This window comes from Sprattus sprattus (assembly GCF_963457725.1).
Source record: "Sprattus sprattus genome assembly, chromosome: 2".
NCBI classification, from domain to species: Eukaryota; Metazoa; Chordata; class Actinopteri; order Clupeiformes; family Clupeidae; genus Sprattus; species Sprattus sprattus.
This window is the reverse complement of record NC_137921.1, coordinates 58,333,385-58,349,780: the sequence shown is the minus strand read 5'-3', so window position 1 is coordinate 58,349,780 and position 16,396 is coordinate 58,333,385. Positions and strand designations below refer to the sequence as shown.

Here is a 16,396-nt window from a genome sequence, read left to right as displayed (position 1 = left end):
TATGCTGAAATGTTGAGAAATGAAAGCTGCCTTTTTAAGAATGTACTGATAGCTGCAAAGAAGTGCTTTCAGTGGAGTTTTATACAATCAACTGTATTTATTTGAGGTCATCCAACACTGACTGTTTCAATCAATCATTCTCGGAAATCTGCTTCCAATTAGATAACATTTTATTCACAATGTATTCACAAGAAAACGCAGAGCATCCCTGTCAACACATAAATTAAACAGGGAGCCTTTTTTACAACAATAAAATGTGAGCAGAGCATTCGATCGGAGATAAATGGACATCAACTTGCAGTGCTGGGATTTTGAGATTATTTCACGGAATGGAATACCTTATGTGCCACCTGAAGGGAAAAACACAAAAGCACATTTTTAGTGTGGGAAACAAAATCACAGATGACGTTTATAAACACCAATAGTAATTTCAGTGATGCTGAACAAAATCCTTATTTTAGTGTCCCTTGATCTATACCAAGATGCTACCAAGTTTCATAGATGGTTTGTGGCCAACCTTTTCACACTGGTCAGGAATGCTATATTGGGCTGACTCAGTAGTCATGATTTTCCTATGAGGATTGAGGTGAGAGCTCAGCCCTCCCTCATAAGGAATTGGGTAGGTCTAGGGATTTCAGTCCCACAAAAGTCCTAGGTTCTCCCCGGAAAAAAGTCTGCCATAGTTGTCCCCTTTAAAAGGTGCTATACATAACATTTTTGTTTTAAAGTGACATAGAAATAGAAACAGAATGTGAAGAAATAACCATTTTGACAGAGCTCAGCCGCAAGCTCTCCCCAGCTGAGACCAACTCCACCCACTGCATAATTCTACCTGTTATATATGAGTTAAAAGTGTGGTCACAAATCGTATTGTTTATAGTTAGCCAAGTAGCAAAGTTCAGAGGCCACCTATTGTTTGTCAGTTTTTCAAACGTCTTGTCCAAAATACAATAACCAACAAACGTAGTACATCACTACATGATGATATTCAGCATCTTAGCCAGAATGGACTGAATTTCTGAATGAATAGTTTGTATACAGATGGTTTCCTCTGCGATGTGTTGCCATTTAGTTTTTATCAGCCTAATTGGTATTGGGGACTTCATCACTACTGGGACTGGAGTGTTCAGCTTCAGCATGATTGGACAGACTGCCACCAGAGTCAAGGAGTTCAGCCTGACCAGCACTGGGTAGGTGAGCAGTGTAAGATTCTCTTAGATTACAAGTACTGGATCATTTTTTTTGACCCAGTCATGCATCTACAATGTGGTTTGCAAGCCAAAACCTTTTGTATAATTCTGATTTAAATTTTTTGTAATCGATACGAAACAGTATATAACCCTAGTCTTATTTAAATAACTCATAGTTCCATCTCTGATCTCATCCACTTATTTGGCTTGAAAATACATTTTTAATAGTGATGTAAAGCTTGACAGCTGGTAAGTTTATGTAAAACAGAAGTTGTAGTATAGCTCGTCTCAAATGGAGTAAAACAGAGCCTATAGCATACTGAACTTTATGGTGAAAAACACTTTCGAACTTTTCCAATAATACTGATTGTAACGATTGTAAGATAACAGGATGTATTAGGTGTCTCTTCTAAAGAGGTGTTTTAATTTTGAAAAAGTTCCCAGACATTGGAGGCACAGCAATGAAACATTATCCAAAACACACAGATGCATCAGCCACACAGACACACCAACCACACAGATGCACTTCTCTCAATGAAGGGAGACAATTGTCCACCCAAATCCTGAAATCCAGCGAGGATCTCATGCATTCACACACACTCACACACACACACACACACACACATTACATTAGATGCCTCCTTTTTCGGCTTGGCCAATAACTATAAACTGGACATATCCTGATATTCACTTAAAATACTTAATCTATCCAAATTTAAAATAATCTAAAGAAAGGGATTATATGGCCAAATTGTACTCACACAGTGGTCGCGAGCATGGAGGAAGTCGAACAGTTCTTCTGTGCAGTCCTCTGCAGTATTTGACCGCGACCCCACTCTGTTTTCACATTCCTCCAGCCGTTCGCGTGTATGGACACAGTGCTCCGTTTTCTCACACTTCTCCCTAACCGTGTCTAGGGGGTCCTGGTCAGATAAGGATAAAGGTGGGATACACCTCACATTACCCAAAGAGTGATTTCCTTACCAAGGCACTGGATGCAACTTTGAATTAGTAATGCATACCACCAGGTCTTCTTCCTCCTCTTCTTCCTCCTCCTCCTCCTCCTCTTCTTCCTCCTGGGAAAACAAAGATGGCCATAAAAGAAAGAACATTAACATTATTTGCTATAATCCAGTATAAGAAAAGTATATATTTTCTGTGCGCGTCCTACATAGGGATCGAAACAGTGACCTTGATGTTAGCACGGGGAAGTGACAGGGTATCCCAAGGTGTTGGGGATAACACCGCTAGCTAAATAGAAAGTATCCGTCACGGGCTTCGATCTGAGATTTAACTCGTAGAAAAGCACTTCAACAGAATGTAACTAACGTTGACAGATGACAACCAACAACAACGTTCCCGAAATTTCCCAATGACAGCTAATACTAGGAACACTGCATCTAGAATAGTCTCAAGTTATATTGTTTCATTACAACTCCTTCCAAACCTAACGTTTAAGAATGAGAAAAAAAACACTCTATGAGCTACCCAGCCATCTTATGTGTAACCTTCCTCCGATGGAAAACCATAAGGAGTAAGACTCACACTCCATACTTTCACGAGGACAACATAGCTAGCTAGCTAGCAGCCTAGCTTGGCTAAACAGATAGCTTATATAAGAAGTTAGCCGTCCTCAATGTACGACCTCATACAACTTTACTTGACCAATTACTGAGTAGAATTGCCTCGATGTGTTATTATTTCTTCATTAGCAGGACAATAGATAAAGAATACAAATTGTTTGTGCTTAAATCCACGTCAAGGAGATCCAGACTGTTCGCCGGTAGCTGCCTTTCAAACACCGCTAGCTTTACGAGCTCGCACTGATAAGTAGCTAGCTGGAATCCCTGAGTTTTAGCTATGATCGTGCTACTAATGCCAAATGGAAATATCCAACCACAAGAAAAAGTTAATCACATACATCATCTGGGTCTCCATTCAAGATCATCTTCTTTTCGTAAACCATGATTGCAGTTCTTGCGTCCCAAGATGACCCGACGACTACACTCCTGCAGCTGCTGATACGTGAGGGCGAAGGACAGTGTGACACTTCAAGGATTCTTCTTCGACTCTCCCTTTTAGAAATGTTTTAATGCTAGCTGCCATCTAGAGGCGTGGAATTCAAACAAGAGTCGAGGCATGTTTTCTAGAGGTTGCCAGGCATAAATAAGTAAGCCATTTAGAACCGCAGCCGTATATGTTACGTTGACGAGAATATATTTGAGATCTTCTGAAGTGCTTCTGAACACGTAAATATTCTACTAGTTAAAACATAATTTTACAACAAAAAAATGTTACAATCACAAATCAGGCTATTAAACACTCTTGAAAGCTAGAACCCACGAAATAGTCATTCGGCAATTCCTGCTCCTTTTATTGACACGACTAAAAATATATTCGGATGTAATACTTTGTTATCACCAACATTTGTATTACCGTATTTCAAATACATTACATGATGTCTGAATTCACATTTTACTTTCGGGTGATTTTTTTGTCGACTACCTGGCAACGTGTGCGTATCTGGTCTTTAGGCACTTCCGCTTTCCACCAACAACCGCAAAACTTGTTCACAGGAATCACCGCAGCTGATAGCTCACTAATACAGTTTACGCGGTGGTACAATGGAGAGGACGAACACGGAATTTTCTCTTTCAGAAATGGACCCAAGTTTTATGTCAGTTCTGGCTACTACAGCATGTGGCGGGGCTGCACTGGTACTCTTCATGAGGTACTGCAACAGACAGCGTATAAAAGTTAAAATTCGTAAAGCCAGATCTAGAAGGGATGCATCGGTCCAGCAAGCAGAGCAGGCGGTTCAGCAGTTCAGTACCACAGTAAGAAATACTTTGTGCCTTGCCTTCCCTAAAAGACCTTCAGTGGTTATGGCAACTGTAAGCATTGTACTGCATGGTTTAATAGCTGAATTAAAATGAATAGGGACGCATTATTGTATAATGTACATACATTTAATACATTTATATGTATGTTAGATAGATCAAGTACAGTTGGTACACTTTTTGTTTTTTGCAAAACTACACAAAGACTAGTAGCTGCAAACATGTAATTTGTCATATGACTTGAGTTTTCTTTGTCTACGAAAGAAAGTGTTGGTCAATACTATCTATAGGTAGCTCAATTTTCATAAATTCCATTCTAATTCCCTTAGAAACCTGATGCTGAAAATGCGCATATTGTCTCACTTTCTCTGACTGAATTGACAAAAACATTGCAAGAAGGTTCTTTGAGCCCAGAAGAAGTTCTCCATGCCTATATGGAAAAGGTATTCTATTAATGCATTTTTGATTTGTTGTCTTTTGATGACTCTTGAATTCCCAGTGAACTGTTGGGATCATGCATAGTGACCTAAAAAGTTTGCATAGTCTGAAAGGCATAATAGTTTTTCAGCTGCCTGGAGTATTGGTATTACTGCCTCCAAAGGAGCTCTCTGAAGTGTCACCTTTGACCCAATGGCTCTGGTCCTTTGCAAATCGTTAACTCAAAAAAACATCTTTATTGTTGTCTTATTCTTACAAGTTAAGAGCTAAAGGACATAGATATTCCAATCTCAAAATATGATTGCAGTAATAAAATGTTTCCTGTACTTTGATTCCCAGGCACTAGAGGTAAACAAGAGACTGAACTGTGCCACAGACTTTCTACTGGAGAGTCGGGAGCAATTAACAAACATAGAGAACTGCAGAAATGGTCTTCTCTATGGTGTCCCTATCAGCATCAAAGATAATGTGGGATATAAGGTAGGCTGCCTACCACAGAAAAAAAACTGACAACAGGTTTGCACGTAATTTTCACAAAAAGAAATTGGTTTTAGGTTACATTTTTTCTTTAAGTAGTGTTTCCAGAATGACTAGTAGGACAAGATGACGTAGAAACCCCACTGAAACGCCCAAAGTACACACTCCTGTTAACTCCTGTGAATGAGGTGTCCTGACTAGTAAATAACATTGTGACTCACACTAACTGGCAGGGGCCAGTTAGCCGCCCGTTTCATGACGTAGCTTAGTCCCAAGATGTTGCCTCTACGTTGCCTCTGGTTATTTTAAACCGTACATGGAAAGCCATGCAGAATTGTTCTCAATATTAACACCAGCACTGATGTGTGTTTCATCACAGTACAGTCACACCATTTAGCCTTGTTTACAGCTCAATAACACCTTAAAGGGTGCAGTTACACTTTGAAGCATGTGACTGCATGTTTACAGGTACTTGGATGTAAGCACCATGCTATTCTATAAGGCTGTTGAATTATTAAGGGATCACTCATCCAGAAATGATAATAAAGCCACTATCCCCGTAGCAGCCCTGTGTCAGCAGTCCCTTAGTTTTGTTTCGCAGTGCAGAACAAAATGGGTTCCCTAGCAATTTTTCAGTACTTCGAAAAGTCTGGCCACTACCAACCTCTGTACAAAACGTTTATGTCTTCAATGAGACATATCCTGCTGATCTCCTTTAGTGAACAGGATAAAAAGAAACAGAATATGGAGTTTAGCTGGCATGAGGATAAATGGAAAATGCTAAAACATTGTTTTTCAGGTGACTTAACCAGTGGATCCTACATTTGCATTAAAGAGAGTTGCACTGTTAATATCTTCATTCGATTGTTGCAAACTCTAATGTTTATAATGTTGTGTCTTCGGGCCAGGGTCACGATTCCACGTGTGGGGTGGTCTGTAAGGTGGACGAGCCTGCTGAGGAGGACTCTGTGGTAGTGAAAGTGCTGAAAAAACAAGGAGCAATTCCTTTCATCAAGACCAACATCCCTCAAGGCCTTCTCAAGTAGGTCACTGTCACATGGAGAAGTGGATTGTGTTTTGACACACACCTTTCCACAATGTTATTCATCATCTACGCATGGGAAAACTGGGAAAAAAACGACCCAGTTTTCAGAAAAGAATAACGGTAACACTCGATCATGATAGTCGAAAATTCTTGATATTTGTTCTTTTTCTTTTTCCTCGCTACTTTGAAGTTATTCTTTTTCTTGTCAATTCACTGCTGCAGCTGCAGTGTATCACAAACCTGTCAGATGTAACTTTAAAGTTGTGTTAGTAGTATTTCTTAAACAGTGTCCAATAATGTGACCTTTATTACACCTCGAAGGTATAATTCAAGTTTTTAGAATACTGACTTCCTCGGTGGTTATTGTTTTATTGCCTGCTCCGTTCCTTTCAGCTATGACTGCAGTAACCCATTATTTGGGCAGAGCTTGAACCCCCATAACCTTCAGAAGACTCCAGGGGGCTCTTCTGGTGGGGAGGGGGCCCTCATCGGAGGGGGTGGCTCAATCCTGGGCCTCGGGACGGACATCGGAGGAAGTATCCGCATTCCGTCCTCGTTCTGTGGGATATGCGGCTTCAAGCCAACATCAAACAGAATAAGGTGTGTGTCTGCAGGAACCAGTTTGGTTTAAGGGTAGATTACGATACAGGCCCTTTCCTGAATCCTGCCTATCCATCCTAATTTACTGTTCTCTCTAGATTTGTAATGGAATGTTTTTGTTTGTTTAGATCATTTATCCCTGGTTATGTGCTACATAGTTCTGTGCAAGTATGTCCATCATTGTGCCAGAGTAATTGTGTGTATGTGTGTCTGCAAACTCATGTGGTCATCACATTTTCATTGGGCAGAGGCACAAGGCTTTTATTGTTGTGCGTGATTGTCATGTGATTCAAGTCTATTATCTGTTGTACAGTGTCCGTGGCCTTAGTTCATGTTGTCGGGGCCAGAAATCAGGTTAGTTTGTGCACAGTCACTAACATACCAACATAAGCTTTAGTTGAAGGTTTTTATCAGATGCTTTTGTCCAAAACGACTTACAAAACATATTTTGAAAAAAACATAATGTATGACCTGTGAAAAATTCCCACATACAACCATACCAGGCTGTCTGTTTAGCGTTATGACCAGCGTGTGTTCATGTCTGCTGTAGTGATGTCTGCAATAGGGCCCATGGCCAGGGATGTTGACAGTCTGGCCCTGTGCATGAAGGCTTTGCTGTGTGAGGACATGTTTGCCTTGGATCCCACTGTGCCACCCATGCCCTTTGATGATAAGGTATTGCCCAGAACAGAACTAATGGAAGTCTCCTTAAAAAGGACCTATTGTGCTTTTTTCTGGTTTTTACCCTGTTATTTAGTGTATTATATAGCTTTTTGTGCATGTACAAATAAAGTTCAGAACATTGATGAGCACAATAGGCCCTCTTCAAGAGTCCTTATGAACTTTTATTGGGGCATTTATGGCTGTTTTTTGCATCCATTTGTGTATATAATGCGTGTATATTCTATGAATTGAGTACATAAATGTGAACTAATTATAATGTCTGTGTATGATTTTATATAAATGCTCCCTGAACTGCTTACATAAGTGCTTATAGTTCCAGTATCAATCACTTGATGATTGATTGATTGATTGATTGATTAATTGATTGATTGATATAGTTCCAGTAGGTCTTTCTGTTATCATAAATTGTATATTCTATCTATCTGCAAAAACACTTAACACATTTAACTGAAGTTATTTACTTGGTGTCTCCTAGGTGTACTTAAGCACCAAGCGCCTTCGGATTGGCTACTGTGAGAATGATGGCTATCTTATGCCCTCGCCCAGTATGAGCAGGGCCTTAAGGGAGACCAGAGAGCTGCTTGAGAGAGCAGGACACACAGTAGGTCTCACAATCTTAACCTGTGTTTAGTTCACCTTATCGCTCTCTCTAATGTCTTCTTAAGCTCCTAGCGTGCTTCATCTGTTATCACTCTGAGCCTAGTCCTATGACGGATATGTTTGGTGAGGTTTCTTGACCTTGCAATCTGTTCTGCTTTCACATGCTGTGGAATAAAAAGCTTTTGTATGCGCACAAAAACAGTAAAAGTATGAGTGCATTATAGAGTTAAATGGGTCCACATAAATATTTTCCACCGATCTGTTTGTTTCTATTAATACCCATACATTTTGTAGTAAGGTTGTAAGTAGCCATTGACTACTGGACTACTTATTTATGAGGACTTAGGTCGAATTACTTCTTGTCAGTAGTCAGTAGCAAACATGTGAATGTAAACAATCTTTTCTTAATTTGCCTCACAGTTATTGTGTGTTTATAGATGTGTGTGCTTTAAACACTTTATAAAACCTATTTGAGCTCTTATGGGAATACTATAAAGGACCATTACAGCCATGGTTAGAAACCTTACACTACTCTCTCCTCCCTGTAGTTTGTGCCATTCACTCCCCCACGAATTGCCTATGTTATGCACGAGCTGGTTGTGAAAGGCATCCTGGCAGACGGAGCTGAGACGCTACTCACTAGCTTGTGAGTAACATATCCCTTAATGATGCCCTAAGTCACACGAGGAACCAGTTATTGAGTTGTGTCTTATGTAATGACATGGTGCAGTAGTTACCTGATTGCTTTGGGTCATGGGGTTATTGCAGGAAAGGTGGACCAGTGGACCCATGTTTGAAGGCCCAGCTCATTCCATACCGTTTACCACACTGGCTGAAGAAAACCCTGTCAGTGATCCTCAGGCCAATTGTGAGTAAGATCAAGAGTATAGTCAAGGTTTCTAGCTGTATATTGGTCACCTGGGTCAACTAAAAATCTAGAACAGTTTTCATATTCCTGTATAGAAAATAATGGGCCTGTGCATAGTTTTGTTTGCTTGGAAGGAGTGAGTGTTCATTGAATTGAATTGAATTGAATTGTGAATAACATAATTAAAACTCCAGAAACTAAAAGGCGAACAGAATAATTTGTCCTGCAAACATTCATCATTTTACATAATTTAAAATATCAATGTGCTGTCATTTAGTGTTCTCATATTTTGTTAGTAACCATTACAAGGCCTCCAAAACACTCTGCTGAAGATTTGTTCGATGAACTAGGTGAACTGTTTGTACAGATTCTGTCTTTCTATGCCAGGGGATCTCAACTTGCATGTAAGGTTATATATATAATATATAATAGGCACAACCTCGACACATGGCCACTGAAGCTCACCAAATGTGCAATATCCTGTGCAGCATTATGTGCAATATCCTCAAGTGCAATATATCAGCTGCTTTCTGGTAGTTCGTATTGTTTAATATCTTATTTTTGTAGGTTATATAAATATATACATTTTATATTTTATTTATATTTTGCCCTAGTTTGAACTCTTTTAATTGCTGTCTGTTATGAGTGAGTGTCTGGATTGATCTATGTAGATCACCCAAAAAACAGTTATGCTAAGGAGCTAAATGCACTACTTGATACCTTCAGCATGTACAGGTGCTAACTCACTCACTCTCTTGGTCCTACTCTGGACTTTGTCGTCACAAAAGGTCTCAATGTCTCTACAGACGTCAAGGACTTAACCGGTCATTTCTGTGTGTTCTTTGATGTGTCTGTGTCTCCAGTCATTCAGAACAGAAATGGCGCAAATACAAACTATGGTCCACTATCAAATCCAAAAAGAGCTGCTTCACACATATAATGCTGAAATATACAAAGCAAGGTTGTCTCTCTTATAGGAGGAATATAAACTATTGACTGATTATACCTACTGTCAGAACTAAACCTGTTTAAGAAGCCATTCGCTGCTATGATGCTAAGCTCTCCTTTAGTTGTTCCTTTAGTTCCCTTGGTTGTTCCTTTTGCTCTGTGTATACAATGTGCTGTAGATTTAAACTTGCCTTGCCTTGCTTTGCTTCCCTTTTAGTTACCTCGCATTTCTGCCAGCCTGAGTGCCTTATGTGGAGTCAGGTGAGAGCCTCCTTTTGCCTTAAGAAGATTCATGTTTGTTAAGCTCAAGTTGTGCACAGTCGGTTTAATCTTTGACTTCTCTGTTTGTAAAGATCTGTAGCAGACCTGTGGAGGCAGCATGCCAGTGTTGAGGTACAAGAATGTTTTTTACACTGCCACACTCATTTATGCCAACCATGACATGACATGACGTTTTGTTATTCCCCCCCCCCCCCCCCCCCCCCCCCCCCCCCCTAAAATGGAGGAACTGAGTTTGTGTGTGCTGTCCTTTTCAGGATTACACCCATGAATTCATCTCGGAATGGCAGAGGCTGAAGATGGACGTGCTGCTCTGCCCAATGCTTGGGCCTGCTTATAACTTCAACTACTGTGGAAAGCTCACCAGTACGGTCGACCTTCCCCCCTTACCGTGCCAGTAGATCTTTTCCTCTCAGTCTAACTAGCTTGGGTGACTGTGCACCTAAGTGTGCTTTATTTCACTTCCATGTCTCGCTTCAGTGATTAACAGCCCTCATGTGATTGGATCCCTGCATTTAAACAGCTACACCTGTCATAAAAAGACAAGCATATTTACCTGCCATGCTTTCATGCCATGCATTAATCATTTGCCCAGCAACGGCATGCACTCAGCATTGCACGTCTCCACCACTGTGCAGTTCCTTATCGATGACCCTTTATTTTGATGCATCACGCCAGAAAGAGGCTGAGAACTTTCCATTACTTTTTCCAGACTTGTTGTGACTCTGGTTGAAAACCTCGCTTGATCTTCCTCCATCTGTGTTCCTCTCGTTTATCTCAGGTGCTCTCTCCTACACGATACTGTATAACCTTCTCAATTTCCCCGCGGGAGTGGTGCCAGTGTCCTCAGTAACCACTGCTGACGAGGCCCAGCTGGACGACTACAAGGGCAACTTTGGGGACCCATGGGACAAGCTTTTTGTCAAGGTTGGTTTTAGCAAGCATGGTGGTGATGACTTACCAAATGCTTACCGAAAAAGGCTACTCTTGCGGCACTGAATCTGACAATGATATTGGCCATCATGTGATAAAAGTATAAGGGGTTAGTGTTTCTTAATCGTAACCAAGTGTTTCAGAGTGTTATATGACTACATCTTATGACCTTATAAATGTTGGGACCTTTTATAGCATGTTTAAAATATTGTGAGTTTAGTGGCTGTATTCTTCATCAGACTTGTTTCTTTGAGTCATTTGATGTTTTTTCCCACATCAACCTAAATAGATTAATAATACTTTGAAGTAATGTCAATATTGCAGAGAGTCTGCTGTGAAAATATATATAAGGGAAATACATACGCTTCCAGGTATAGCCACCAGGTGGCAGCACACCCCTACTGGACCAGTGGTTTCAACCCCTGCTGTGTCTCACAGCATGGGACAAGAGTTCACATTTCTTTGGTATCAGATATCTGCGATTTTTGACAGGATGAAATTATACAATGGCTGCTATAATAGTGTGTGTGTGTGTGTGTGTGTGTGTGTGTGTGTGTGTGTGTGCGTGTGTGCGTGTGTTTGTTTGTGGGCAGGCTGTGAAAGGTGGCGTAGGACTTCCAGTTGCGGTGGAGTGTGTGGCTCTTCCCTTGCAAGAGGAACTGTGTCTTCGCTTCATGAAAGAGGTGGAACAGTTAGTTAAAGAGAGCAGGAAGTGAAGTCATACCATTGCAACTGCAGTGCCTTATAACCATCACACTGAATGCACTGTTGCCGGGGACACAGTAGACCTAGGCTATTATGACTAGGCATAATGAGTAGGAAACAGGAATCCTTTACATTACATCCACTCCTCAAGTCACTTTCAAATGATTAACACTATTCTGTATTCCTACTAGAATACTTCAGTGGGCATATTCTAAAGCACAGTTTTTTTCCTTCACCTTTGGAAGTGTTGGATGGATTATCCTATTTACTGATACCTCTCACATCACACATTGTATTGCAATGAAGTTCATTTTAAATTCAACTGTTATAGGGGTGGGTTTTAAATGTTTCGAGCTAATATAATGTGGGTTTTTAGGTTCATTTGACAAATATGTCACTTGAAAATGTAGTTTATTGCAGCATTAAAGAATGTACAGACAGATCCCACATAAAAGTGTGATACTTTAGAAATAACAATTAATTAACACTAAGGAAGGGAAAGTAATTTATTTTATGGGTCTATGGGATTAGCATAGTACATTTCAAGGAAAGAAAGCACTCTGACAGGACGACCTCTGTAATAATTTAACAAATGTATTGAATTTCTTTTCATTAACAATAAACTAGTAAATACACTAATTGGTAAAAGAAGCCAAGTGTCATAATTGCAACTATGCTGGTAATCAAACTTCAACACCTTTGTTTTTATACACTATTATGTTGTATGTTGTATCAAAATTGAGTGTTTGTTTGTGTGTGTGGGGCGGAGGGTGGGGGGTCATACAACTTAATTCGACGTAAATTTATGTTCCCTAAATAGTTTCCTTGCGCATCCTGTTTATTGTGAAGCTATTTGTTTATTGGTGGTGCTTTCATAAGAGATGATGTCTTATTTCCCTCTCTCTTCTTCCTCTTTAGCGCCTCTCGCGCTCTAGGCTACTTGTCTGCCTGACATAGTCAATGGAGCGTGAATAGGTATACTAATATTAACAGGAGCAATTGTGTTGTGGGTGTCGTTATGATAAGAGGAGACAGGGCTCCACCTCCGAGCTCCGATTGGAAACGTAGGCGCCGCACATCGTTCGCTCTGACTCGCTCGCTGGCGCGGAGCATGCGGGCGGGCAGCGCGCGCGCGTGTTGGCGGGGCGGACGCAGAATAGGATATTTCTGCCGCCTGCGCTCCTCGCTCTTTCATTTCCGTGCCACAGATGAGTGGAGATCATTTGCGGCGCGCTTGTGAGTGATTACTGTACTGCTGCCAGGGGTGGTGTGGCAGTTGCAACTGTTTAGAGATACTATAGTTGGACTTAATGACACATAGCTTACAGCGGCGGGCCCAGTTTGCCATGCCGGCATCTAGTGATTACCCTGGCATATTGTAAATATGTGTTTCAGTTGGGTTTTACATAAATTTACATTTTTTCCTCAACTCCCATGGGATGGAAGTCCATTAAGGGCAAAGTGTTTTTTCCTACTATCATTGTTTTTGCACTCTCTCTCCTTCGCCTTTACGCCGTGCGATATTAGCCGAAGATAGCCTATTCTGCATGCCACTTTCAGCAAGGTGGGATAGACTTGAGTTTAATATCAAAATGACTGTTTTTATCACTGCTATATCAGTATTAAAAATAGTTTAAGCCCATAGAGAATGGAGAATGTCTGGAGGGGGGGGGGGGGGGGGGTAGAGCTAATTGCAGGCCCATTGGTTTGAAAATACTGTGGTGTTTGCAAATAATTGTTATTGTGTATGACTCAGACACACACACAGTGAATCCTCTGTGGGCTGTTCAGTAATTGAAATCCATTTATCCTGATAAGATGGTTTATTAAGCGGAATTATAACTAATACTTGAGTTAAAGTGTTTTTAGGGTATAAAAGGTTTACGTAAACAATCTAACTACTTTTCATTCAAGAACTAACGATGATACTATGAATCAGGTTTCAATCTTACCGTATCATACACCTCATGTTAACTCCGCAACATATTTGTTCTAGGCAGCCTGCTGGGGAGTCTTTAAAAACCTCCGGATCTGGCCTAGGTTCTTGAAGAACCTTCAGACTCTTAAATGTGGATTTTAATAATATTCACAAATTGGTGACCACGTTTAACAGTCCTGTGCTCAACTGATCATAGCGTGTTGGTCTACATTTCAGTAAAAGTTCCAGGATGTCAAGCAGAGTTGACCAAGTCAGTAGATGCACCTGCTGGATCCACAAAATAGACATCAGGCCATCAACTCTGTCATGTAACGTCTCATTAATAAAAACCCAGGACTCTCCATTCGCTGCAACCTCAGGACAGAAGATAAGGCACTTTAAAAGTCATTGCAAGACACTCACAACCGGCTCGCGAGCAGCCACATAAAGGAAGATATCCCCTCAACTAAACTAGGATCATTCTCTCTTAATGGGTCCTTCTAGGGGCCAGAGAGCCACAAGGTCCTAATGGCTGAAGGTGGTAATGTTTGTCACAGCAAGACTCCTGCCTCCCAGATGATAAAAGGGACATTTTCTCCCCGATGCATCCCAGAAGCCACTTTCACGAGGACATCAGAGAGAGAAACACTGGCAGCTTTGGAAAATCTGCTCCATTTCACCTGCCATTACACCTCGATGGAGGAGAAAGAGAGAGAGAGAGAGAGAGAGAGAGAGGGATAGAGGGAGTTTGTAATGGGAGGAGAGGAGAAGGTAGGAGATGCGGTCTGCTCTTCAAGCCACTGAAAGAAGACATTGCATCTGTTCAAGCCAGAGATTAAGAGACCGCTGATACAGGGACCCAGGCATACCGACACAAACTGAGTTATGTCCTCACAGGAGACTTTGCAGTGGTGACTGTGTGTGTGTGTGTGTGCGTGTGTGTGTGTGTGTGTGTGTGTGTGTGTGTGTGTGTGTCTCTCTCTGTATGGTGGGATTAGGCGATAAATGATGATTTCGGAGATTCTGTGACTCAACAATTCCCTCATCCAGGTTTTTCCGATGCTTCCGAGTCTCTTATCCTTCAAAATGAAAAGCTCCCCCTCCGGACAAGTCCCCCCCCCCCCCCCCCCCACCCCCCAAACCTTCCCCGCACCCCTGCAAGACTTTTCCGCTTCTTCTCTCTCTTTGTGGCCCCTCATCACCCCCACCCCCTCTCGTCACCACGTCACCAGCGCTCCCACTGTGCATCTGCTAGGTCTGAGGTTTCTTTTCTTCCCCGGTGCTGGCTCACTTGCCCTGCGGCCCTTATAACCAAATTGGTTTACATTGGAGAGATAAATGCTGTGCAAATGCGCTTAAAGACGTACAGTAAAAAAATGCAGACAGTGCGTGTCAGGATTACCGCCCGAGTCGGGGGGAGAAAGAAGAGTGTTTCTGCCGCACAAAAGCTGAAGAGACCGAGTGAAGCCTGCAGATACAGCCCGTCTCATCCACTTCGTTGGAGAAGGAGAGAAGAGAGAGAGAAGAAAGAGGGGGGGGGGGGGGGGGTCGTGTGAGGGATTTAAACATTTGCATGCCAGTCTGTAATTCCTGGAATTATATAACTTGTGGCCAGCAATCGTAAACTCCTGTGGCCGTTGTGGAAGTATTGTTTTGCACGGGTGAGCGGACCAGAGAGTTGGGTTGGCCGCGGTGCCAGGACGGATGATGCTTCAGCGAGAACGAGGAGCGAGAGAGAGTGGCCTTCGTGTCAAACCCAGCTCCAGGTCTCATAGTCCTTCTCAGCAGTGGCCACAGAGAAGACTTCGCTTCTGCTGATTGCGTAGGAATACGAATTTAAGAAATAAATTGCCTTATTTCATGGACATACAATAAGATAAAAATCAATGCATCACAAAGGAACAGCCACAGCTCAAATTCAGACTTGTATCAAATGAGCTTTCACTCATAATTTTCAGCTGTCAGGGTAAAGATGATATAGAGAGATGGGTCATGTGTCCAGTTACTCGCACCTGTGTAGTAAGCCCCCATTCCAGCCCTCCCAGTGGGCCTCTGTGTCAACACAGCACTCAACCGGCCACTTGCTTCCACTCAGACCCCCCAAAAGCAAATAGATCATTAAGTACAAGACAAATAATGCAAGCATAACACAGTCTGCTTGAGATGATGACTCCTGACAGTAATGAAAGCTTTTGTTAGTTAAAGACTGATTGCCCAATTGAGTTAAGAAGGCTGGTTAGTTAGGCTAAGAACCCCACTCTCCTTTTAACAGTATGCAGTCCCGCATGCTTGTACTACAAGTTCAATTCAGTTTGATTTAATAACAGTTAAAATGGCCAATAGCAATTGTTTCAAGGTGCTTTACAGAGCCCTGAACCCCCTAGAACCAGCACTTAGGCGACTGGGGCAGGGAAAACTCCCTTTTATCAGGAAGAAACCTTGAGCAGAACCTCAGCTTGAAGGGGGGGACCCATCTGCTCCGGTGTAAGTGGGTCATGTACACCACTAGTACATCCTGTTTTGCTCGCTGTAATGCTGGTCTACTGTAGTTATTTATTATTTCTTATCGTTTTTATATTTAGCATAAGACCTTCGCAAATGGAAGGCTTTTTGCAGAAGCGTTTTGGATTTCAATGTGACAAAATATGGATGGTGCTCCTCACTGTCCTGGGCAAACCTCTTTTCTGGTTGCCGAACAGTCTCTTTTGTTGGCTCTACTTCTCCTCTTAGGGATCCTGGAGGCTTAGAGTTCAGAAAAGACTGAGGAAAGTCTCTGTTATTTGTTCACAGCTTTGTTGTGAGGGGACTCTCTCTATCTCTTTCTCTCTCCCTCTCTCTCTGAGTGCGTATGGTAGTTGCAGAGTTGAATAA

General features: G+C 41.7%; 2 protein-coding genes across 2 annotated transcripts; one reads left to right on the top strand and one right to left on the bottom strand.

The window, feature by feature from the left end:
- Positions 1-74: 74 nt before the first annotated feature.
- On the bottom strand, positions 75-3,232 carry uqcrh (ubiquinol-cytochrome c reductase hinge protein). The gene is made up of 4 exons (XM_080860807.1): positions 3,112-3,232; positions 2,213-2,266; positions 1,952-2,113; positions 75-350 (listed from the first exon to the last, which is right to left on the bottom strand). The coding sequence occupies exons 1-4, from the start codon at positions 3,154-3,156 to the stop codon at positions 318-320; spliced, it is 294 nt and encodes a 97-aa protein (XP_080716933.1). The 5' UTR covers positions 3,157-3,232; the 3' UTR covers positions 75-317.
- A 537-nt stretch (positions 3,233-3,769) lies between these two features.
- On the top strand, positions 3,770-11,618 carry faah (fatty acid amide hydrolase; the record flags this gene model as incomplete). Its single annotated transcript, XM_080833713.1, has 15 exons — positions 3,770-4,027; positions 4,360-4,473; positions 4,808-4,948; positions 5,854-5,987; positions 6,384-6,590; positions 6,904-6,944; positions 7,141-7,265; positions 7,750-7,875; positions 8,423-8,520; positions 8,643-8,742; positions 9,908-9,951; positions 10,044-10,083; positions 10,227-10,335; positions 10,751-10,896; positions 11,496-11,618. Exons 1-15 carry the CDS (start codon positions 3,815-3,817, stop codon positions 11,616-11,618), a joined length of 1,761 nt encoding a protein of 586 aa, XP_080689839.1. The 5' UTR covers positions 3,770-3,814.
- Between the last annotated feature and the right edge of the window lie 4,778 nt (positions 11,619-16,396).

Bases quoted from the DNA above. Each gene is read 5' to 3' on its own strand.
- uqcrh (XM_080860807.1), bottom strand. From the start codon at position 3,156: ATGGTTTACGAAAAGAAGATGATCTTGAATGGAGACCCAGATGAT. The intron at 2,267-3,111 runs GTATGTGATTAA...TTGTTTTCCCAG, and splicing joins TGAATGGAGACCCAGATGAT to GAGGAAGAAGAGGAGGAGGA. The intron at 351-1,951 runs GTGAGTACAATT...TTTTCCCTTCAG, and splicing joins TCCATGCTCGCGACCACTGT to GTGGCACATAAGGTATTCCA.